Raw genomic sequence first — 24,170 nt, forward strand, 5'->3', positions numbered from 1 at the left:
CTCCCCCTCAGTCTACTAGCTCCCCTCCCACTCAGTCTACTAGCTCCCCTCCCACTCAGTCTACTAGCTCCCCTCCCACTCAGTCTACTAGCTCCCCTCCCCCTCAGTCTACTAGCTCCCCTCCCACTCAGTCTACTAGCTCCCCTCCCCCTCAGTCTACTAGCTCCCCTCCCACTCAGTCTACTAGCTCCCCTCCCACTCAGTCTACTAGCTCCCCTCCCACTCAGTCTACTAGCTCCCCTCCCACTCAGTCTACTAGCTCCCCTCCCACTCAGTCTACTAGCTCCCCACCCACTCAGTCTACTAGCTCCCCTCCCACTCAGACTACTAGATCCCCTCCCACTCAGTCTACTAGCTCCCCTCCCACTCAGTTTACTAGCTCCCCTCCCACGCAGTCTACTAGATCCCCACCCACTCAGTCTACTAGCTCCCCTCCCACTCAGTCTACTAGCTCCCCTCCCACTCAGTCTACTAGATCCCCTCCCACTCAGTCTACTAGCTCCCCTCCCACTCAGTCTACTAGCTCCCCTCCCACTCAGTCTACTAGCTCCCCTCCCACTCAGTCTACTAGCTCCCCTCCCACTCAGTCTACTAGCTCCCCGCCCACTCAGTCTGTCTTGTCAGACTTCCTGGTAGTTTAACATGAAAGAAGAAGAAAACATTTCATATTTTTACCGTCTTGATCAGGAAAAAAATACTGTGTGTGATGTTTCAGTCACTTACTATTTTACTGACTGTTCGGGACCTGTAACATAGCTGACCTGAAGGACCGTTGTAGTAGGACTCAGAGATACAACAACATGACTCATTGTTTCCCTTCGCACTAATGATTTATTTCACATAGGCAAACATGACAGGTAAGGAAAACATATCCTCTCTACTAAAAATACATGATCACATCTTTAAGATATTCTCTCTATGGGATATAGTTCATCCAATGATACTTATATTTAGCTGAAGCATGTTGCAGTCTCAGAGCTAAAATAATACAGTAAACTTCTGTTTTAAAACGTTCTCTGTTTTCCCAGTCTAACACCACCCCCCTTCACATGCACACCAAACAATACCAGATGGATAGAGTAATTGTTATTTTTAAAAAGCAATTATTTATTTGTTTGTTTGTTTGTTTTATTAAATGTTTTTAATTCACTTAAATGTAGGTTTATCCAACAGATCATGTCCATTCAATAAATTCTCTACCCATCACGTACCCAATAATCTCATAGGCCTAACATGTAATGCGAATAACCAACCCAAACACTAACGTTCACAGAAAAATAAAATGGCTGCTGTAACTATGGCGATGTGCAAAACTGCAAAACGGTGTCTTTGAGGAATCATACAGTGATCCAGCAAGTGGTTTGAGGGATTTGAGTGGTTCACAGTGGTAAATGGGTTCAACATCACAGCCATATACATAATATTGAACTGTCTTAAAATGTCCAACTAACCAGGCTTTAAAACCCCCAGATCCAGAGCAGTAGCTAATCACTCACCTTAACAACAAGCTTAGAGATATGTTAGCAGCAAAACGTACCACCTGCCTGAAGCTTATCTACTCTGTCCATATAACTAACGATGTTAGTATCCTCCCAGAGCTATAGGCACACTAACAAAAAGTGCTTAAATCTAATATGTTTAAAATATTCCAAGCGATATTAGGCTACTAGGCTAAAACCTATAACTGATCGCATAGAGCTAACAATATTAGCATAAAACATTAGCACAGAGCTTACACTGAGCATATAGCTAACAATATTAGCATAAAACATTAGCACAGAGCTTATACTGAGCATATAGCTAACAATATTAGCATTAAGCTGACAATATAAGCACAGAGCTAGCACCTCTAATCCATTAGTTAGCACTGTTATCTCATTAGCTAGCATCGTTAGTGCATTAGTCAGTAACATTAGTTCATCAGCTAGTGTTGTTAGTTTGCTAGCTATCACTTTTAGCCCGTTAGCACAGCCCCAGTGCTTTGGCTGGGTCTCCCATGATGTCTCCGTAGACCAGCCTGAAGGAGTCGATGAACAGCTGGGTCCACTGCTGCCTGTCAGTGCCTGGCTGAGCTAGCTTAGCCCGCTGAGCCGTGTAGGCCATGGTCGCCACGCCAACCCCATACTGCTGCTCCCGTAGGCTGCCCAGCAGGCTGGCTACGCCCCCGACTGACGAAGGGACCATTGAGGGGCTGCCTTGCTCCGCAAGCTCCTCCCAGGGGGGAGGGGCCACGCTGTCGGGCACGGGCACGCCCCCTCCTGCAACGAGCGGGAGAATGGTGGGCGGAAGAACGCGACACGACGCATCAACATCCCAAATATGGCCTCCGGTACACCCACCAAGCATGTAGCTTATCAGTTCTACTCTTTCTAACTCGTTAGTTCTTCAAATCTCTGGTTGAACTATCTTCCTTACTATGTGGACATTGTAGAGCCTCAAGGTGATGGACTGCCATGCTCATGTAAACCTTTAAAAGTTTTCTGATGTCAAACCAAGCGAGACAGTATGGAGAATGAGTTAAGTACTGGACTGGACTGCACTCAACCAGCAGGTTCAGGGTTCAAAACCAACTTTAATCACAGCCCTTAGGGCATGTGACAATTAAAAATCAGAATGAAAATCCTCAGAATTGTCTTACCAGTTTTACAGGGGAGGTCAGGACACACGATGACAGGATCTGAAAGAATGATAAAGAGACAAAGAGAGAGGTTATTGATATTATACATCTACATGTAAAAGACAAGGAGAGAGGTTATTGATATTATACATCTACATGTAAAAGACAAGGAGAGAGGTTATTGAGAGAGATTTTTCTTTATTTAAAAAAAATGTTTTACATTGTAGAATAATAGTGAAGACATCAAAACTATGAAATAACACATATGGAATCATGTAGTAACCAAAAAAGTGATAAACAAATCAAAATATATTTTATATTTGAGATTCTTCAAAGTAGCCACAGTTCAAGTGCAGTCGCAAAAACCATCAAGCGCTATGATGAAACTGGCTCTCATGAGGACCACCACAGGAAAGGAAGACCCAGAGTTACCTCTGATGCAGAGGATAAGTTCATTAGAGTTACCAGCCTCAGAAATTGCAGCCCAAATAAATGCTTCACAGAGTTCAAGTAACAGACACATCTCAACATCAACTGTTCAGAAGATACTGTGTGAATCAGGCCTTCATGGTTGAATTGCTGCAAAGAAACCACTACTAAAGGACACCAATAAGAAGAGACTTGATTGGGTCAAGAAACACGAGGAATGGACATTAGACCGGTGGAAATCTGTCCTTTGGTCTGATATTTGGTTCCAACCGGCGTGTCTTTGTGAGACACAGAGTAGGTGAACGGATGATCTCCGCATGTGTGGTTCCCACCGTGAAGCATGGAGGAGGAGGTGTGATGGTGTGGGGGTGCTTTGCTGGTAACACTGTCAATGATTTATTTAGAATTCAAGGCACACTTAACCAGCATGGCTACCACAGCATTCTGCAGCGATACGTCGTCACATTTAGTTTGCGCTTAGTGGGACAATCATTTGTTTTTCAACAGGACAATGACCCAACACACCTCCAGGCTGTGTAAGGGCTATTTGACCAGGAAGGACAGTGTGATGGAGTGCTGCATCAGATGACATGGCCTCCACAATCACCTGACCTCAACCCAATTGAGATGAGTTGGACCGCAGAGTGAAGGAAAAGCAGCCAACAAGTGCTCAGCATATGTGGGAACTCTTTTAAGACTGTTGAAAAAGCATTCCAGGTGAAGCTAGTTGAGAGAATGTCAAGAGTGTGCAAAGCTGTCACCAAGGCAAAGGATGGCTACTTTGAAGAATCTCAAATCTCAAATATATTTAGATTTTTTAAACACTTTTTTAGTTACTACATGATTCCATATGTGTTATTTCATAGTTTTGATGTCTTCACTATTATTCACAATGTAGAAAATAGTAAAAATAAAGAAAAACCCTTGAATGAGTAGGTGTGTCCAAACTTTTGACTGGTACTATAGGTGTGGACATGTTTAACTAAACTAAAGATGTCCACATTAGAATAGTAAACTAACAGACATTTTGTCCAACTGGGGACATGTTGGTCCCCACTAGAATAGTAAACTAACAGACATTTTGGTGTTAGGAGCTATGGTTAGGGTTAGGGTTAGGTTTTGGGGTTAAAGTTAGAGTTAGGGTTAAGAGTTACGGTTAGTTTTAGGGTTAGGAGCTTAGTGTTCAGGGTTAGGGAAAATAGGATTTTGAATCGGACTGAATTTTGTGTCCCCACAAGGTTAGTTATAAAAGACTGTGTGTGTGTGTGTGTGTGTGTGTGTGTGTGTGTGTGTGTGTGTGTGTGTGTGTGTGTGTGTGTGTGTGTGTGTGTGTGTGTGTGTGTGTACATACGTGTGTGTGTGTGTGTGTGTGTGTGTGTGTGTGTGTGTGTGTGTGTGTGTGTGTGTGTGTGTGTGTGTGTGTGTGTGTGTGTGTGTGTGTGTGTGTGTGTGTGTGTGTGTACCTGGGCAGAGCACGGTCTCTATCTTGTCGATGAACTCCTCTGCCACCAGGTCGGCGAAGCGTCTCATCCCCAGCACCCTACCGTCTCTCTGACAGGCTATACTCTTCAGGCTCTCATTCTCCTCTATCTGGTCAAACATGTCCCCTATACCTATAGCGCTCACATCCACACTGGGGTCGCTGCTCACGCACACACACACACACACACACACGCACGCACGCATGCACGCACACACACACAAATCGTCAGTAAGAACAGCTGATAAAACATATCCCAGACAACCCCTCTCCCGGTCAGCTACCTGCAGAGGTATGTGAGCAGTGAGTCGTCGTCCCTGGGGTCGAACCGTCCGTCTGTGATGACCACCACGGTGACGTTGGCTTTAGCTCGGCGGCTGTCCTTGATCAGGTGGTCGTAGGCGTATTTCAGCGCTGACGGGGTCCACGTCCCCCCGGCTATCCATTCCAGACGCTTTACAGCATCCTACAGACAGACAGTCAGACAGAGGGTGGGAGGGTGTTAGCCCTCTGAGCTACAGCCTAGTAATTAGCCTGGGGAGCTAATGCGAGTCTTCAGTCAGGCAGAGGGTGGGAGGGTGTGTGTGTTTATGTCACAGACTGGGTCCCAAGGTCAAACTCCGGTGATCTGCACAACAGAAGACTGTTAGCCCGCTGAGCTAAAGCCTAGGCATTACCCTGGGGAGCTAATGCAAGGCTTCAGGTGTCAGGTAATGTTAGACATGTGTGTGTCACTCCACATACCTTGAAGGCAGACAGGGAGTCACATATTATTAATGTTATTGTTGTAATTATTATTTATTATTCTTGTTATTATTATAAAAAATGTATTATTATGTTTTGTTATTATTATTATTATGTTTATTATTATTATTATTATTGTTGTTATTGTTGTTATTATTATTGGTATTATTATTGTTATTGTTACTATTATTGTTATGATTATTATTATTGTTATTATTATTATTTTTTAATTATTATAGTGTTATTATTGCTGTTATTATTATTGTTATTGTTACTATTATATTACCTTGAAAGCAGACAGGGAGTCGATCTTGGAGTCATTGAGACGGATGGCCTGGAAGGTTCCACTGTGACTGTACTGGACCACGCCCACTCTGGTACCTGGGAGGGGGGGGGGGGGGGGTTATTAGTATGGATGAATTAGCAAGAACTCAGTATTCAACATAATCTTTAGTTACCTGGGCATTAGACTCTGTAATGTGTTGTGTGTGTACCTGTCTCTGAGTTGGGGTCCTTGGCCATAGACCCCAGTCTGTTGATGGTGTTGATGACAAAGTTCTTCTCCAGAGTAAAGTTGGCGAGACCAACGGACTCTGAGCTGTCAATCACAAACACGATGTCCAGCGCCCCGCACCGCTTCTCACAGTCTGCACGGACAACACAGTACAGGGTTACATGAGTTAACGGTGTGTTTGTCTGTGTGTGTGTGTGCGTCTGTGTGTGTGTCTGTCTGTCTGCATGTGTGTCTGTCTGTCTGCATCCGATCGCTGCAGCTGTACATAGTCCATCTGTAAACTACCCACCCAATTTACCTACCCCACCCCCCATACTGCTTTTATTTATTTACTTTTCTGCTCTTTTGCACACCAGTATCTCTTCTTGCACATGTTCATCTGATGATTTATCACTCCAGTGTTAATCTGCTAAATTGTAATTATTCGATTTATTGCCTACCTCATGCCTTTTGCACACATTGTATATAGATTCTCTTTTTTTCTACCATGTTATTGACTTGTTTATTGTTTACTCCATGTGTAACTCTGTGTTGTCTGTTCACACTGCTATGCTTTATCTTGGCCAGGTCGCAGTTGCAAATGAGAACTTGTTCTCAACTAGCCTACCTGGTTAAATAAAGGTGAAATAAAAAAAAATGTGTGTCTGTCTGTCTGTGAGTGTGTGTGTCTGTCTGTCTGTCTGTCTGTCTGTCTGTCTGTCTGTCTGTCTGTCTGTCTGTCTGTCTGTCTGTCTGTGAGTCTGTCTGTCTGTCTGTCTGTCTGTCTGTCTGTCTGTCTGTCTGTCTGTCTGTCTGTCTGTCTGTCTGTCTGTGAGTGTGTCTGTCTGTCTGTCTGTCTGTCTGTCTGTCTGTCTGTCTGTCTGTCTGTCTGTCTGTCTGTCTGTCTGTCTGTCTGTCTTGAACTGCATTGTTGGTTAAGGGCTTGTAAGTAACCATTTCATAGTAAGGTGCTAAGCTACACCTGTTGTATTCGGCGCATGTGACAAATATAATTTGATTTGATTTGATTACTCACCACAGCAGCCGCAGGTCTCTCTGATGTAGTTCATGACATCACATTCCTACAATGAAAACATCACATGACATCACATGACCTTTCTCTGACCTCTTGACTCCAGGATGGAGTGATGGAGAGATAAAGGAATCAAAGAGGGATGGAGGGATGATCAAAGAGGGATGATCAAAGAGGGATGATCAAAGAGGGATGGAGGGATGATCAAAGAGGGATGATCAAAGAGGGATAGAGGGATGATCAAAGAGGGATAGAGGGATGATCAAAGAGGGATGGAGGGATGATCAAAGAGGGATAGAGGGATGATCAAAGAGGGATAGAGGGATGATCAAAGAGGGATGGAGGGATGATCAAAGAGGGATGGAGGGATGATCAAAGAGGGATGGAGGGATGATCAAAGACGGATGGAGGGATGATCAAAGAGGGATAGAGGGATGATCAAAGAGGGATGATCAAAGAGGGATAGAGGGATGATCAAAGAGGGATGGAGGGATGATCGAAGAGGGATAGAGGGATGATCAAAGAGGGATGATCAAAGAGGGATAGAGGGATGATCAAAGACGGTTAGAGGGATGATCAAAGAGGGATAGAGGGATGATCAAAGAGGGATGGAGGGATGATCGCAGAGGGATAGAGGGATGATCAAAGAGGGATGATCAAAGAGGGATGGAGGGGTGATCAAAGAGGGATAGAGGGATGATCAAAGAGGGATAGAGGGATGATCAAAGAGGGATGGAGGGATGATCGGAGAGGGATAGAGGGATGATCAAAGAGGGATGATCAAAGAGGGATAGAGGGATGATCAAAGAGGGATGGAGGGATGATCAAAGAGGGATAGAGGGATGATCAAAGAGGGATGGAGGGATGATCAAAGAGGGATAGAGGGATGATCAAAGAGGGATGGAGGGGATAATCAAAGAGGGTGAGAGGGATGATCAAAGAGGGTTAGAGGGATGATCAAAGAGGGATAGAGGGATGATCAAAGAGGGATGGAGGGATGATCAAAGAGGGATGGAGGGGATGATCAAAGAGGGTGAGAGGGATGATCAAAGAGGGTTAGAGGGATGATCAAAGAGGGATAGAGGGATGATCAAAGAGGGATGGAGGGATGATCAAAGAGGGATGGAGGGGATGATCAAAGAGGGTGAGAGGGATGATCAAAGAGGGTTAGAGGGATGATCAAAGAGGGATAGAGGGATGATCAAAGAGGGATGGAGGGATGATCAAAGAGGGATAGAGGGATGATCAAAGAGGGATGGAGGGATGATCAAAGAGGGATGGAGGGATGATCAAAGAGGGATAGAGGGATGATCAAAGAGGGTGAGAGGGATGATCAAAGAGGGTTAGAGGGATGATCAAAGAGGGATGGAGGGATGATCAAAGAGGGATAGAGGGATGATCAAAGAGGGTGAGAGGGATGATCAAAGAGGGTTAGAGGGATGATCAAAGAGGGTGAGAGGGATGATCAAAGAGGGTTAGAGGGATGATCAAAGCGGGATGATCAACGAGAGTTAGAGGGATGATCAAAGAGGGATAGAGGGATGATCAAAGAGGGATAGAGGGATGATCAAAGAGGGATAGAGGGATGATCAAAGTGGGATAGAGGGATGATCAAAGAGGGATGGAGGGATGATCAAAGAGGGTTAGAGGGATGATCAAAGACGGTTAGAGGGATGATCAAAGAGGGATGATCAAAGAGGTATGGAGGGATGATCATAGAGGGATGATCAAAGTAGTATGGAGGGATGACCAAAGCGGGATGATCAAAGAGAGTTAGAGGGATGATCAAAGAGGGATAGAGGGATGATCAAAGAGGGATGATCAAAGAGGGATAGAGGGATGATCAAAGAGGGATAGAGGGATGATCAAGGAGGGATAGAGGGATGATCAAGGAGGGATAGAGGTTCTTACTGTGAGGCCGGGGTCTCCCTCAGGACCTGGATCTCCCTGTAGAGAGAAAGAGATACTTTCATACACAGATTACAACACAAACTAAAACACACTTACACACGGTGTGCAGGTACTGTATGTGTGTGTGGCTACGTACATCTCGTCCACCCACTCCTCTTGGTCCTCTGAATCCAGGTTCTCCCTGAGGCCCTGGTTCTCCCCCCTCTCCAGAGGTTCCCTTTCCCCCTGGTCCTCCCTTGGGGCCACAGTCTCCTCTGCCTCCCCTGGGCCCTGGGCCACCCTTCTCCCCGCGATCTCCCTGCAAACACACACAGGTCAGAGGTCAGACAGTGTGTCAGGGAAGGTGTTACTCTGCTAATGTGTGTGTGTGTGTGTGTGTGTGTGTGTGTGTGTGTGTGTGTGTGTGTGTGTGTGTGTGTGTGTGTGTGTGTGTGTGTGTGTGTGTGTGTGTGTGTGTGTGTGTGTGTGTGTGTGTGTGTGTGTGTGTGTGTTTACCGTTGGTCCTCTTGGTCCTGGGTAACTGAAACCAGCTCTTCCAATGTCACCCTACAGCAGCACAGAGATAATCAATCAGCACACATATCAATCAATCAATCAGCACACATATCAATCAATCAAGCAAGCAAGCAGCACAGAGATTAAATAATCAATTACAACACAGTAAAACAGTCACATTAACAGTAGTCAGCCATGCATGAAGTCAACAGCAATACCAGGGTTACATAAACACTACAAGATCGTGAAGTGTGAAGCTAAACTTCTCTGCTGTTTTGGTCCCACAACTATCATGTTGCAACACAGTGAACCCGTACACACGTACAACGTACACACATGTTGAGAGTGCAACGTCTTGCATCACGCTCATCTGTGCAGTTCAGATTAACCAGACAAACACTCAAATACCCAATGATGATAGTCACACACCTTTAGTCCTGGAAGGCCGGGGTCTCCTCTAGGTCCAGCATCACCAGGGTCGCCACGGGTACCCTGTTACACAGAATGTGGTTGCCATAGCAATATTATCAGGTTGAATCCAAGATGGCGTAGCAGTCAGATGTCCTTTGTCCTCGTCCTGTCCCGTGTATATATTTTTTATATATTTTTCTTCGCATTTCTTTTTATATATTTTTTCTTCTTAAAAACTCAACTTCAAAACACTCTCCTGCAACCTACCTCACCAAATGTGGTGCGGATGTGTTTTTTTTCTCCTCAAAGGTATTATTCACCTCGTATCCGAAATCTACAACAGAAGCTAGCCAGAAGTTAGCCAGCTCACAAGCTAACGTGAGTAGTTCAGCTAACCACAGCTAGCGCTTATCAGCTATCCTTTAGCTCGGAAAACTATTGCCAGTTTTGTACAACGCGACTCAGACCAGAGCATACCAGACCTATTTTCTCTCCATATCCCCGGATTTTTACCGCAAGCTCTGGACATTTACACCTGGATCTTGCAGCTAACTAGCTGCTATCCGAGTGACTATTGGCTAACATCAATTCCGGAGCAAACACCAATTATCCCGGAGCTAGCCAGCTGAAGAGTTCCATCAGCCACTCCTGGGCTACAATCACCTATCCGGACCCGTTTTACTGCCGATGCGGAGCCCCACCGGGCCTTCACGACTGGGATACCGACGTTATCTGCCCGAGGGAGTTATTCATCTAGCCAGAAGTTAGCCAGCTCACAAGCTAACGTGAGTAGTTCAGCTAACCACAGCTAGCGCTTATCAGCTATCCTTTAGCTCGGAAAACTATTGCCAGTTTTGTACAACGCGACTCAGACCAGAGCATACCAGACCTATTTTCTCTCCATATCCCCGGATTTTTACCGCAAGCTCTGGACATTTACACCTGGATCTTGCAGCTAACTAGCTGCTATCCGAGTGACTATTGGCTAACATCAATTCCGGAGCAAACACCAATTATCCCGGAGCTAGCCAGCTGAAGAGTTCCATCAGCCACTCCTGGGCTACAATCACCTATCCGGACCCGTTTTACTGCCGATGCGGAGCCCCACCGGGCCTTCACGACTGGGATACCGACGTTATCTGCCCGAGGGAGTTATTCAACTGGCCCCTCCATCGCGACGTAACCTGAACGCCCATATACTAACTGCGGCCCGCTAATCGTTAGCTGTCTTGAGCATATCGGCTGCTATCTGAACAGGTCTATCGAACAATCTTACGCCGCGGGCTAGCTTAGTGGAGGCCTCACTGCTCCATCTACGGCTGCCCCCTGGACACTATGATCACTTGGCTACATAGCTGATGCTTGCTTGACTGTCCATTAATTCACGGTACTCCATTCCGTTTATTTGTTTTTTATCTGTCGGCTCTGTGCTTTAACTCAGGATCTGTGTGTAGTTAATCCGACCCTCTCTGCCTAGCCGTCGCCATTTTTACCTGCTGCTGCTGTGTTAACTGACTAGCTGCTGTTATCTCACCTGTTGTTTTAGCTAGCTCTCCCAATCAAGACCTGAAATCACTTTATGCCTTATTGTATGTCTCCCTCAAATATCAATATGCCTTGCATACTGTTGTTCAGGCTAGTTATCATTGTTTTGGTTTGCAATGGACCCCGTAGTTCCACTCTCCGTACCTCCGATACCTCCTTTGTCCCACCCCCCACACATGCGGTGACCTCACCCATTGAGACCAGCATGTCCAGAGATACAACCTCTCTTATCATCACCCAGTGCCTGGGCTTGCCTCCGCTGTACCCACGCCCCACCATACCCCTGTCTGCACATTATGCCCAGAATCTATTCTACCACGCCCATAAATCTGCTCCTTTTATTCTTTGTCCCCAACGCTCTAGGCGACCAGTTTTGATAGCCTTTAGCCGCACCCTCATCCTACTACTCCTCTGTTCCTCGGGTGATGTGGAGGTAAACCCAGGCCCTGCATGTCCCCAGTCACCCTCATTTGTTGACTTCTGTGATCAAAAAAGCCTTGGCCTCATGCATGTCAACATCAGAAGCCTCCTCCCTAAGTTTGCCTTACTCACCGCTTTAGCACACTCTGCCAACCCTGATGTCCTTGCCGTGTCCGAATACTGGCTTAGGAAGGCCACCAAAAATTCTGAGATTTCCATACCCAACTATAACACTTTCCGTCAAGATAGAACTGCCAAAGGGGGAGGAGTTGCAATCTACTGCAGAGATAGCCTGCAAAGTTCTGTCATACTTTCCAGGTCTATGCCCAAACAGTTCGAACTTCTAATTTTAAAAATTAATCTCTCCAGAAATAAGTCTCTCACTGTTGCCGCCTGCTACCGACCCCCCTCAGCTCCCAGCTGTGCCCTGGACACCATCTGTGAATTGATCGCTCCCCATCTAGCTTCAGAGTTTGTTCTGTTAGGTGACCTAAACTGGGATATGCTTAACACCCCGGCAGTCCTACAATCCAAGCTTGCATCAATCTCACACAAATCATCAAGGAACCCACCAGGTACAACCCTAAATCCGTAAACATGGGCACCCTAATAGACATTATCCTGACCAACCTGCCCTCCAAATACACCTCTGCTGTCTTCAATCAAGATCTCAGTGATCACTGCCTCGTTGCCTGTATCCGCCACGGGTCCGCGGTCAAACGACCACCCCTCATCACTGTCAAACGCTCCCTAAAACACTTCTGCGAGCAGGCCTTTCTAATCGACCTGGCCCGGGTACCCTGGAAGGATATTGACCTCATCCCGTCAGTTGAGGATGCCTGGTCATTCTTTAAATGTTACTTCCTCACCATATTAGACAAGCATGCTCCGTTCAAAAAATGCAGAACCAAGAACAGATATAGCCCTTGGTTCACTCCAGACCTGACTGCCCTCGACCAGCACAAAAACATCCTGTGGCGAACTGCAATAGCATCGAAGAGCCCCCGCGATATGCAACTGTTCAGGGAAGTCAGGAACCAATACACGCAGTCAGTCAGGAAAGCAAAGGCCAGCTTTTTCAAGCAGAAATTTGCATCCTGTAGCTCTAACTCCAAAAAGTTCTGGGATACTGTAAAGTCCATGGAGAACAAGAGCACCTCCTCCCAGCTGCCCACTGCACTGAGGCTAGGTAACACGGTCACCACCGATAAATCCGTGATAATCGAAGACTTCAACAAGCATTTCTCAATGGCTGGCCATGCCTTCCTCCTGGCGACTCCAACCTTGGCCAACAGCCCCGCCCCCTCCGCTGCTACTCGCCCAAGCCTCCCCAGCTTCTCCTTTACCCAAATCCAGATAGCAGATGTTCTGAAAGAGCTGGAAAACCTGGACCCATACAAATCAGCTGGGCTTGACAATCTGGACCCCCTATTTCTGAAACTGTCCGCCGCCATTGTCGCACCCCCTATCACCAGCCTGTTCAACCTCTCCTTCGTATCATCTGAGATCCCCAAGGATTGGAAAGCTGCCGCGGTCATCCCCCTCTTCAAAGGGGGAGACACCCTGGACCCAAACTGTTACAGACCTATATCCATCCTGCCCTGCCTATCTAAGGTCTTCGAAAGCCAAGTCAACAAACAGATCACTGACCATCTCGAATCCCACCGTACCTTCTCCGCTGTGCAATCCGGTTTCCGAGCCGGTCATGGGTGCACCTCAGCCACGCTCAAGGTACTAAACGATATCATAACCGCCATCGATAAAAGACATTACTGTGCAGCCGTCTTCATCGACCTGGCCAAGGCTTTCGACTCTGTCAATCACCATATTCTTATCGGCAGACTCAGTAGCCTCGGTTTTTCTAATGACTGCCTTGCCTGGTTCACCAACTACTTTGCAGACAGAGTTCAGTGTGTCAAATCGGAGGGCATGTTGTCCGGTCCTCTGGCAGTCTCTATGGGGGTACCACAGGGTTCAATTCTCGGGCCGACTCTTTTCTCTGTATACATCAATGATGTTGCTCTTGCTGCGGGCGATTCCCTGATCCACCTCTACGCAGACGACACCATTCTATATACTTCCGGCCCTTCCTTGGACACTGTACTATCTAACCTCCAAACGAGCTTCAATGCCATACAACACTCCTTCCGTGGCCTCCAACTGCTCTTAAACGCTAGTAAAACCAAATGCATGCTTTTCAACCGTTCGCTGCCTGCACCCGCACGCCCGACTAGCATCACCACCCTGGACGGTTCCGACCTAGAATATGTGGACATCTATAAGTACCTAGGTGTCTGGCTAGACTGCAAACTCTCCTTCCAGACTCATATCAAACATCTCCAATCCAAAATCAAAGCAAGAATCGGCTTTCTATTCCGCAACAAAGCCTCCTTCACTCACGCCGCCAAACTTACCCTAGTAAAACTGACTATCCTACCGATCCTCGACTTCGGCGATGTCATCTACAAAATAGCTTCCAATACTCTACTCAGCAAACTGGATGCAGTTTATCACAGTGCCATTCGTTTTGTTACTAAAGCACCTTATACGACCCACCACTGCGACCTGTATGCCCTAGTCGGCTGGCCCTCGCTACATGTTCGTCGTCAGACCCACTGGCTCCAGGTCATCTACAAGGCTATGCTAGGTAAAGTGCCGCCTTATCTCAGTTCACTGGTCACGATGGCTACACCCACCCGCAACACGCGCTCCAGCAGGTGTATCTCACTGACCATCCCTAAAGCCAAAACCTCATTTGGACGCCTTTCCTTCCAGTTCTCTGCTGCCTGCGACTGGAACGAATTGCAAAAATCTCTGAAGTTGGAGACTTTTATCTCCCTCAACAACTTTAAAAATCTGCTATCCGAGCAGCTAACCGATCGCTGCAGCTGTACATAGTCCATCTGTAAACTACCCACCCAATTTACCTACCTCACCCCCCATACTGCTTTTATTTATTTACTTTTCTGCTCTTTTGCACACCAGTATCTCTTCTTGCACATGATCATCTGATGATTTATCACTCCAGTGTTAATCTGCTAAATTGTAATTATTCGATTTATTGCCTACCTCATGCCTTTTGCACACATTGTATATTGTATATAGATTCTCTTTTTTTCTACCATGTTATTGACTTGTTTATTGTTTACTCCATGTGTAACTCTGTGTTGTCTGTTCACACTGCTATGCTTTATCTTGGCCAGGTCGCAGTTGCAAATGAGAACTTGTTCTCAACTAGCCTACCTGGTTAAATAAAGGTGAAATAAAAAAAATAAAAAAATGCTATCGCCATGGTTACTGTACATGGCCACCTTATCACCGTAACGTAGTAACATGACCATGTAACCAACATGTACACACACACACACACACACACACACACACACACACACACACACACACACACACACACACACACACACACACACACACACACACACACACACACACACACACACACACACACACACACACACACACACACACACACACACACACACAGAAACCCAACAACTTAAGAATCCCCCTCGACACAGACGTTGTGATCGGACTGGTGAAGCTATGATCTGTGACCTACGTTCTTCCCTGCCGCTCCTGAAGAGCCGGGGGGCCCGCGTGGCCCCGGGAGTCCGTTGTCTCCCTTGGTTCCTTTGTTTCCTACTTCACCTGGTAGTCCTCTCAGCCCCTCAGGTCCTGCCTCGCCCTGAAACACACAAACACACACACAGCCTCATAACAGAATACCAGGAGGTAGGACCTGTCCTCTGAAACACACAGCCTCATAACAGAATACCAGGAGGTAGGACCTGTCCTCTGAAACACACAGCCTCATAACAGAATACCAGGAGGTAGGACCTGTCCTCTGAAACACACAGCCTCATAACAGAATACCAGGAGGTAGGACCTGTCCTCTGAAACACACAGCCTCATAACAGAATACCAGGAGGTAGGACCTGTCCTCTGAAACACACAGCCTCATAACAGAATACCAGGAGGTAGGACCTGTCCTCTGAAACACACAGCCTCATAACAGAATACCAGGAGGTAGGACCTGTCCTCTGAAACACACAGCCTCATAACAGAATAGCAGGAGGTAGGGTGTGTGTCCTCTAAAACACACAGCCTCATAACAGAATAGCAGGAGGTAGGGTGTGTGTCCTCTGAAACACACAGCCTCATAACAGAATAGCAGGAGGTAGGGTGTGTGTCCTCTAAAACACACAGCCTCATAACAGAATAGCAGGAGGTAGGGTGTGTGTCCTCTAAAACACACAGCCTCATAACAGAATAGCAGGAGGTAGGACCTGTCCTCTGAAACACACAGCCTCATAACAGAATAGCAGGAGGTAGGGTGTGTGTCCTCTAAAACACACAGCCTCATAACAGAATAGCAGGAGGTAGGGTGTGTGTCCTCTAAAACACACAGCCTCATAACAGAATAGCAGGAGGTAGGGTGTGTGTCCTCTAAAACACACAGCCTCATAACAGAATAGCAGGAGGTAGGGTGTGTGTCCTCTAAAACACACAGCCTCATAACAGAATAGCAGGAGGTAGGCTGTGTGTCCTCTAAAACACACAGCCTCATTACAGAATAGCAGGAGGTAGGGTGTGTGTCCTCTAAATCACACAGCCTCATAACAGAATAGCAGGAGGTAGGGTGTGTGTCCTCTAAAACACACAGCCTCATAACAGAATAGCAGGAGGTAGGGTGTGTGTCCTCTAAAACACACAGCCTCATAACAGAATAGCAGGAGGTAGGGTGTGTGTCCTCTAAAACACACAGCCTCATAACAGAATACCAGGAGGTGGGGTGTGTGTCCTCTAAAACACACAGCCTCATAACAGAATAGCAGGAGGTAGGGTGTGTGTCCTCTAAAACACACAGCCTCATTACAGAATAGCAGGAGGTAGGGTGTGTGTCCTCTAAATCACACAGCCTCATAACAGAATAGCAGGAGGTAGGGTGTGTGTCCTCTAAAACACACAGCCTCATAACAGAATAGCAGGAGGTAGGGTGTGTGTCCTCTAAAACACACAGCCTCATAACAGAATAGCAGGAGGTAGGGTGTGTGTCCTCTAAAACACACAGCCTCATAACAGAATACCAGGAGGTGGGGTGTGTGTCCTCTAAAACACACAGCCTCATAACAGAATAGCAGGAGGTAGGGTGTGTGTCCTCTAAAACACACAGCCTCATAACAGAATACCAGGAGGTAGGATGTGTGAATGTGTCATACCTTGTCTCCTTTAACTCCGTCTGTTCCCGGGGTCCCCTTTGACCCAAAGTCTCCTCTTCTCCCCTACAACACAACAGTACAACAGCCCTTAGACAACATCACATTAGACTACACCCCAACCAGTCTGTAATACCTACATGTTTCAAGCAGACCACCATAGTCCCTGTACCCAAATAACTGTCGGTCTCACAGTAATTGACGGTTAATTAAGATAAACACATTTAGCATCTCCACTGATGCAGAGCTTTGGAACATCTACATTTAAAAAAATCAATTTAATATACAGCATCACAATAAATCCATGATTTATTTTAGAGAGGTCTAAAGAAACATGATATGAAGAAAATGTAGTCTATTTCAGAAGAACAGAATAGCATCCTCTGAGTCAATCCTTATGTTAGGTCCTGATCTGGCTATGGCATATGGCTGTGGGCTACACTAGTTCATTTAGCAGACAAGATTTGCTTAGAATTCCATGGCATTATTTTATATTATTTCATAGTATGAAGAATAGAATTGAACAAAGCTGAATAAAATTGAAAGGATATTTTCTCCAAGCGATTTGAGGTGCTATTCTGTGTTGAGCGGTTAACAAAGAAATAGGTACTCCTATATGCTTAATGTAGAGTTATTAATGTAACTTTAGTTGTTCTACAAACGTTGGGCTATATACAGTGAGGGAAAAAAGTATTTGATCCCCTGCTGATTTTGTTCGTTTGCCCACTGACAATGAAATGATCAGTCTGTAATTTTAATGGTAGGTTTATTTGAACTGTGAGAGACAGAATATCAACAAAAAAATCCAGAAAAACGCATGTCAAAAATGTTATAAATTGATTTGCATTTTAATGAGGGAAATAAGTATTTGACCCCTCTGCAAAACATGACTTAGTACTTGGTGGCAAAACCCTTGTTGGCAATCACAGAGGTCAGATGTTTCTTGTAGTTGGCCACCAGGTTTGCACACATCTCAGGAGGGATTTTGTCCCACTCCTCTTTGCAGATCTTCTTCAAGTCATTAAGGTTTCGAGGCTGACGTTTGACAACTCGAACCTTCAGCTCCCTCCACAGATTTTCTATGGGATTAAGGTCTGGAGACTGGCTAGGCCACTCCAGGACCTTAATGTGCTTTTTCTTGAGCCACTCCTTTGTTGCCTTGGCCGTGTGTTTTGGGTCATTGTCATGCTGGAATACCCATCCACGACCCATTTTCAATACCCTGGCTAATGGAAGGAGGTTTTCACCCAAGATTTGACGGTACATGGCCCCGTCCATCGTCCCTTTGATGCTGTGAAGTTGTCCTGTCCCCTTAGCAGAAAAACACCCCCAAAGCATAATGTTTCCACCTCCATGTTTGACGGTGGGGATGGTTTCTTGGGGTCATAGGCAGCATTCCTCCTCCTCCAAACACGGCAAGTTGAGTTGATGCCAAAGAACTCCATTTTGGTCTCATCTGACCACAACACGTTCACCCAGTTGTCCTCTGAATCATTCAGATGTTCATTGGCAAACTTCAGACGGGCATGTATATGTGCTTTCTTGAGCAGGGGGACCTTGCGGGCGCTGCAGGATTTCAGTCCTTCACGGCGTAGTGTGTTACCAATTGTTTTCTTGGTGACTATGGTCCCAGCTGCCTTGAGATCATTGACAAGATCCTCCTGTGTAGTTCTGGGCTGATTCCTCACCATTCTCATGATCATTGCAACTCCACGAGGTGAGATCTTACATGGAGCCCCAGGCCAAGGGAGTTTGACAGTTCTTTTGTGTTTCTTCCAATTGCGAATAATCGCACCAACTGTTGTCACCTACTCACCAAACTGCTTGGCAATGGTCTTGTAGCCCATTCCAGCCTTGTGTAGATCTACAATCTTGTCCCTGACATCCTTGGAGAGCTCTTTGGTCTTGACCATGGTGGAGAGATTGGAATCTGATTGATTGATTGCTTCTGTGGATAGGTGTCTTTTATACAGGTAAGAAACTGAGATTAGGAGCACTCCCTTTAAGAGTGTGCTCCTAATCTCAGCTCGTTACCTGTATGAAAGACACCTGGGAGCCAGAAATCTTTCTGATTGAGAGGGGGTCAAATACTTATTTCCCTCATTAAAATGCAAATCAATTTATAACATTTTTGACATGCGTTTTTCTGGATATTTTTGTTGTTATTCTGTCTCTCACTGTTCAAATAAACCTACCATTAAAATTATAGACTGATCATTTCTTTGTCAGTGGGCAAACGTACAAAATCAGCAGGGGATCAAATACTTTTTTCCCTCACTGTATGTGTTTGTCACGTTCCTGACCTATTTCTGTTAGTTTGTTGTATGTGTTAGTTGGTCAGGACGTGAGTTTGGGTGGGCATTCTATGTTGTGTGTTTCTATGTTGGTTTAGGGTTGCCTGGTATGGCTCTTAATTAGAGGCCGGTGTTTTGCGTTCCTCTAATTGAGAGTCATATTTAGGTAGGTTGTTTCACTGTGTTCGTTGTGGGTGGTTGTCTCCTGTGTCAGTGTTTGTCGCACCATACGGGACTGTTCGGTTTGGTTTTGTACATCGTCATTTTGTGTAGTCTATTTTCCCTGTTCGTGCGTTCTTCGTGTTTAATGTAAGTTCGTCGTCCAGGTCTGTCTACTCTGTTTGTTGTTTTGTTAGTTATAGTGAAGTTCGTGTTTTTTCGTCTTGTCTTTAAATAAATTATGTGTTCACAACCCGCTGCGCCTTGGTTCCCTCACTACTCCTCCTTTTCATCCGAAACCCCTGTATATAGAACAACCGTTACAGTGTTGATTTTTACTACATTGTAAGGCTGCATGATGCGACTCTAATGATGATCAGAGAAAAGTTGCATGAAAGGCATGAGCTCTGCTTTGTTTATTGCGCAGGCTGTACACACTACATCAGTCTCTCATTCACAATTTGACAAGCACTTGATAATGCCTCGAAAATGGCATCCCCGTTGTGGCCGTAATGCACCCTAAACAAATCTAAGCCTTTTGTGGCCAGTGGCCGTTGTGTCCTTCTCCCTGAGTGCTGAGCGCTCCGAAGGACAAGCACTTGATAATGCCTTGAATTTCCCAGCTGCATCCCCTTTGTGTGGCCATAATGCCCCTTAAAAAATCGATGTCTTTTGTGGCCAGTGGCCGTTGTGCCCTTGGGCTGAATATTATAATTATAATTCCAACAAGATGAGTAGGCCTAACGAACAGCAAAAGCACTAGCCTGTCAATCTACTATCCCCAGTAGTACAAAAGTTGACCAATTCTATTCTGTGTGAGAAATAATTATTCCAAACATAGTCTGCCTGGTACCTGGTTATCCCTGTATATAGCCTCAATACTACCTGGTACCCCCTGTATATACCCTCATTACTACCTGGTACCCCCTGTATATAGTCTCCTTACTACCTGGTACCCCCTGTATATAGTCTCCTTACTACCTGGTACCCCTGTATATACCCTCATTACTACCTGGTACCCCCTGTATATAGCCTCAATACTACCTGGTACCCCCTGTATATAACCTCATTACTACCTGGTACCCCTGTATATACCCTCATTACTACCTGGTACCCCCTGTATATAGCCTCAATACTACCTGGTACCCCCTGTATATAACCTCATTACTACCTGGAACCCCTGTATATACCCTCATTACTACCTGGTACCCCCTGTATATAGCCTCATTACTACCTGGTACCCCCTGTATATAGCCTCATTACTACGTGGTACTCCCTGTATATAGCATCATTACTACCTGATACCCCTGTATATAGCCTCATTAATACCTGGTACCCCCTGTATATAGCCTCATTACTACCTGGTACCCCTGTATATAGCATCATTACTACCTGGTACCCCTGTATATAGCCTCATTACTACCTGGTACCCCCTGTATATAGCCTCATTAATACCTGGTACCCCCTGTATATAGCCTCATTACTAACCTGGTATCCCTGTATATAGCCTCATTACTACCTGGTACCCCCTGTATATAGCCTCATTAATACCTGGTACCCCTGTATATAGCATCATTACTACCTGGTACCTCTGTATATAGCATCATTACTTCCTGATACCCCTGTATATAGCCTCATTAATACCTGGTACCCCCTGTATATAGCCTCATTACTACCTGATACCCCCTGTATATAGCCGCAATACTACCTTGTATCCCTGTATATAGCCTCATTACTACCTGGTACCCCTGTATATATCATTATTACTACCTGGTAACCCTGTATATAGCATCATCACTACCTGATACCCCCTGTATATAGCCTCATTACTACCTGGTAGCCCCTGTATATAGCCTCAATACTACCTTGTACCCCTGTATAGAGCCTCATTACTACCTGGTACCCCCTGTATATAGCCTCAATACTACCTTGTACCCCCTGTATATAGCCTCATTACTACCTGGTACCCCCTGTATATAGCCTCATTACTACCTGGTACCCCCTGTATATAGCCTCATTACTACCTGGTACCCCCTGTATATAGTCTCATTACTACCTGGTACCCCTGTATATAGCATCATTACTACCTGGTATCCCTGTATATAGCATCATTACTACCTGATACCCCCTGTATATAGCCTCATTACTACCTGGTAGCCCCTGTATATAGCCTCAATACTACCTTGTACCCCTGTATAGAGCCTCATTACTACCCGGTACCCCCTGTATATAGCCTCAATACTACCTTGTACCCCCTGTATATAGCCTCATTACTACCTGGTACCCCCTGTATATAGCCTCATTACTACCTGGTACCCCCTGTATATAGCCTCATTACTACCTGGTACCCCCTGTATATAGCCTCATTACTACCTGGTACCCCCTGTATATAGCCTCATTACTACCTGGTACCCCCTGTATATAGCCTCATTACTACCTGGTACCCCCTGTATATAGCCTCATTACTACCTGGTACCCCATGTATATAGCCTCATTACTACCTGGTACCCCCTGTATATAGCCTCATTACTACCTGGTACCCCCTGTATATAGTCTCATTACTACCTGGTACCCCTGTATATAGCCTCATTACTACCTGGTACCCCTGTATATAGCCTCATTACTACCTGGTACCCCCTGTATATAGCCTCATTACTACCTGGTACCCCTGTATATAGCCTCATTACTACCTGGTACCCCTGTATATAGCCTCATTACTACCTGGTACCCCTGTATATAGCATCATTACTACCCGGTACCCCTGTATATAGCCTCATTACTACCTGGTACCCCTGTATATAGCATCATTACTACCCGGTACCCATGTATGTAGCCTCATTACTACCTGGTACCCCTGTATATAGCCTCATTACTACCTGGTACCCCTGTATATAGCCTCATTACTACCTGGTACCCCCTGTATATAGCCTCATTACTACCTGGTACCCCTGTATATAGCCTCATTACTACCTGGTACCCCTGTATATAGCCTCATTACTACCTGGTACCCCTGTATATAGCCTCATTACTACCTGGTACCCCTGTATATAGCCTCATTACTACCTGGTACCCCTGTATATAGCATCATTACTACCCGGTACCCCTGTATATAGCCTCATTACTACCTGGTACCCCTGTATATAGCATCATTACTACCCGGTACCCCTGTATATAGCCTCATTACTACCTGGTACCCCTGTATATAGCCTCATTACTACCTGGTACCCCTGTATATAGCCTCATTACTACCTGGTACCCCCTGTATATAGCCTCATTACTACCTGGTACCCCTGTATATAGCCTCATTACTACCTGGTACCCCTGTATATAGCCTCATTACTACCTGGTACCCCTGTATATAGCCTCATTACTACCTGGTACCCCTGTATATAGCCTCATTACTACCTGGTACCCCTGTATATAGCCTCATTACTACCTGGTACCCCTGTATATAGCCTCATTACTACCTGGTACCCCCTGTATATAGCCTCATTACTACCTGGTACCCCTGTATATAGTCTCATTACTACCTGGTACCCCCTGTATATAGCCTCATTACTACCTGGTACCCCTGTATATAGCATCATTACTACCTGGTACCCCCTGTATATAGCCTCATTACTAACTGGTACCCCTGTATATAGCCTCATTACTACCTGGTACCCCTGTATATAGCCTCATTACTACCTGGTAACCCTGTATATAGCCTCATTACTAACTGGAACCCCTGTATATAGCCTCATTACTACCTGGTACCCCTGTATATAGCCTCATTACTACCTGGTACCCCTGTATATAGCCTCATTACTAACTGGTACCCCTGTATATAGCCTCATTACTACCTGGTACCCCTGTATATAGCCTCATTACTACCTGGTATCCCTGTATATAGCCTCATTACTACCTGGTACCCCTGTATATAGCCTCATTACTACCTGGTAACCCTGTATATAGCCTCATTACTACCTGGTAACCCTGTATATAGCCTCATTATTACCTGGTAACCCTGTATATAGCATCATTACTACCTGGTACCCCTGTATATAGCCTCATTACTACCTGGTACCCCTGTATATAGCCTCATTACTACCTGGTACCCCTGTATATAGCCTCATTACTACCTGGTAACCCTGTATATAGCCTCATTACTACCTGGTAACCCTGTATATAGCCTCATTACTACCTGGTACCCCTGTATATAGCCTCATTACTACCTGGTACCCCTGTATATAGCCTCATTACTACCTGGTACCCCTGTATATAGCATCATTACTACCTGGTACCCCTGTATATAGCCTCATTACTACCTGGTACCCCCTGTATATAGCATCATTACTACCTGGTACCCCTGTATATAGCCTCATTACTACCTGGTAACCCTGTATATAGCCTCATTACTACCTGGTACCCCTGTATATAGCCTCATTACTACCTGGTACCCCTGTATATAGCATCATTACTACCTGGTACCCCTGTATATAGCCTCATTACTACCTGGTACCCCCTGTATATAGCCTCATTACTACCTGGTACCCCTGTATATAGCCTCATTACTACCTGGTACCCCTGTATATAGCCTCATTACTACCTGGTACCCCTGTATATAGTCTCCTTACTACCTGGTACCCCCTGTATATAGCCTCATTACTACCTGGTACCCCTGTATATAGTCTCCTTACTACCTGGTACCCCCTGTATATAGCCTCATTACTACCTGGTACCCCTGTATATAGCCTCATTACTACCTGGTACCCCTGTATATAGCATCATTACTACCTGGTACCCCTGTATATAGCCTCATTACTACCTGGTACCCCCTGTATATAGCCTCATTACTACCTGGTACCCCTGTATATAGCCTCATTACTACCTGGTACCCCTGTATATAGCCTCATTACTACCTGG

General features: G+C 45.6%; 1 protein-coding gene across 2 annotated transcripts in view; it reads right to left on the bottom strand.

Moving 5' to 3' along the window:
- Positions 1–24,170, bottom strand: part of LOC139550048 (collagen alpha-2(VI) chain-like) — a 127,598-nt gene that overhangs the window by 10,964 nt on the left and 92,464 nt on the right. The window contains exons 15-27 of one of the 2 annotated variants that reach the window (XM_071360630.1): positions 16,816–16,878; positions 15,156–15,281; positions 9,632–9,694; positions 9,203–9,253; positions 8,844–9,005; positions 8,708–8,743; positions 6,800–6,845; positions 5,765–5,917; positions 5,557–5,651; positions 4,811–4,992; positions 4,510–4,688; positions 2,639–2,677; positions 812–2,258 (exon numbers count right to left, since the gene is read on the bottom strand). In XM_071360630.1, coding sequence (XP_071216731.1) covers positions 1,963–2,258; positions 2,639–2,677; positions 4,510–4,688; positions 4,811–4,992; positions 5,557–5,651; positions 5,765–5,917; positions 6,800–6,845; positions 8,708–8,743; positions 8,844–9,005; positions 9,203–9,253; positions 9,632–9,694; positions 15,156–15,281; positions 16,816–16,878 — 1,491 coding nt within the window. In that variant the 3' untranslated portion in view covers positions 812–1,962. Of the gene's footprint in view, positions 1–811; positions 2,259–2,638; positions 2,678–4,509; positions 4,689–4,810; positions 4,993–5,556; positions 5,652–5,764; positions 5,918–6,799; positions 6,846–8,707; positions 8,744–8,843; positions 9,006–9,202; positions 9,254–9,631; positions 9,695–15,155; positions 15,282–16,815; positions 16,879–24,170 lie in introns of those variants that run through there. The other variant, XM_071360629.1, reaches the window with a different exon arrangement.

This window comes from Salvelinus alpinus, chromosome 23 (genome assembly GCF_045679555.1).
Source record: "Salvelinus alpinus chromosome 23, SLU_Salpinus.1, whole genome shotgun sequence".
Classification (NCBI taxonomy): domain Eukaryota; kingdom Metazoa; phylum Chordata; class Actinopteri; order Salmoniformes; family Salmonidae; genus Salvelinus; species Salvelinus alpinus.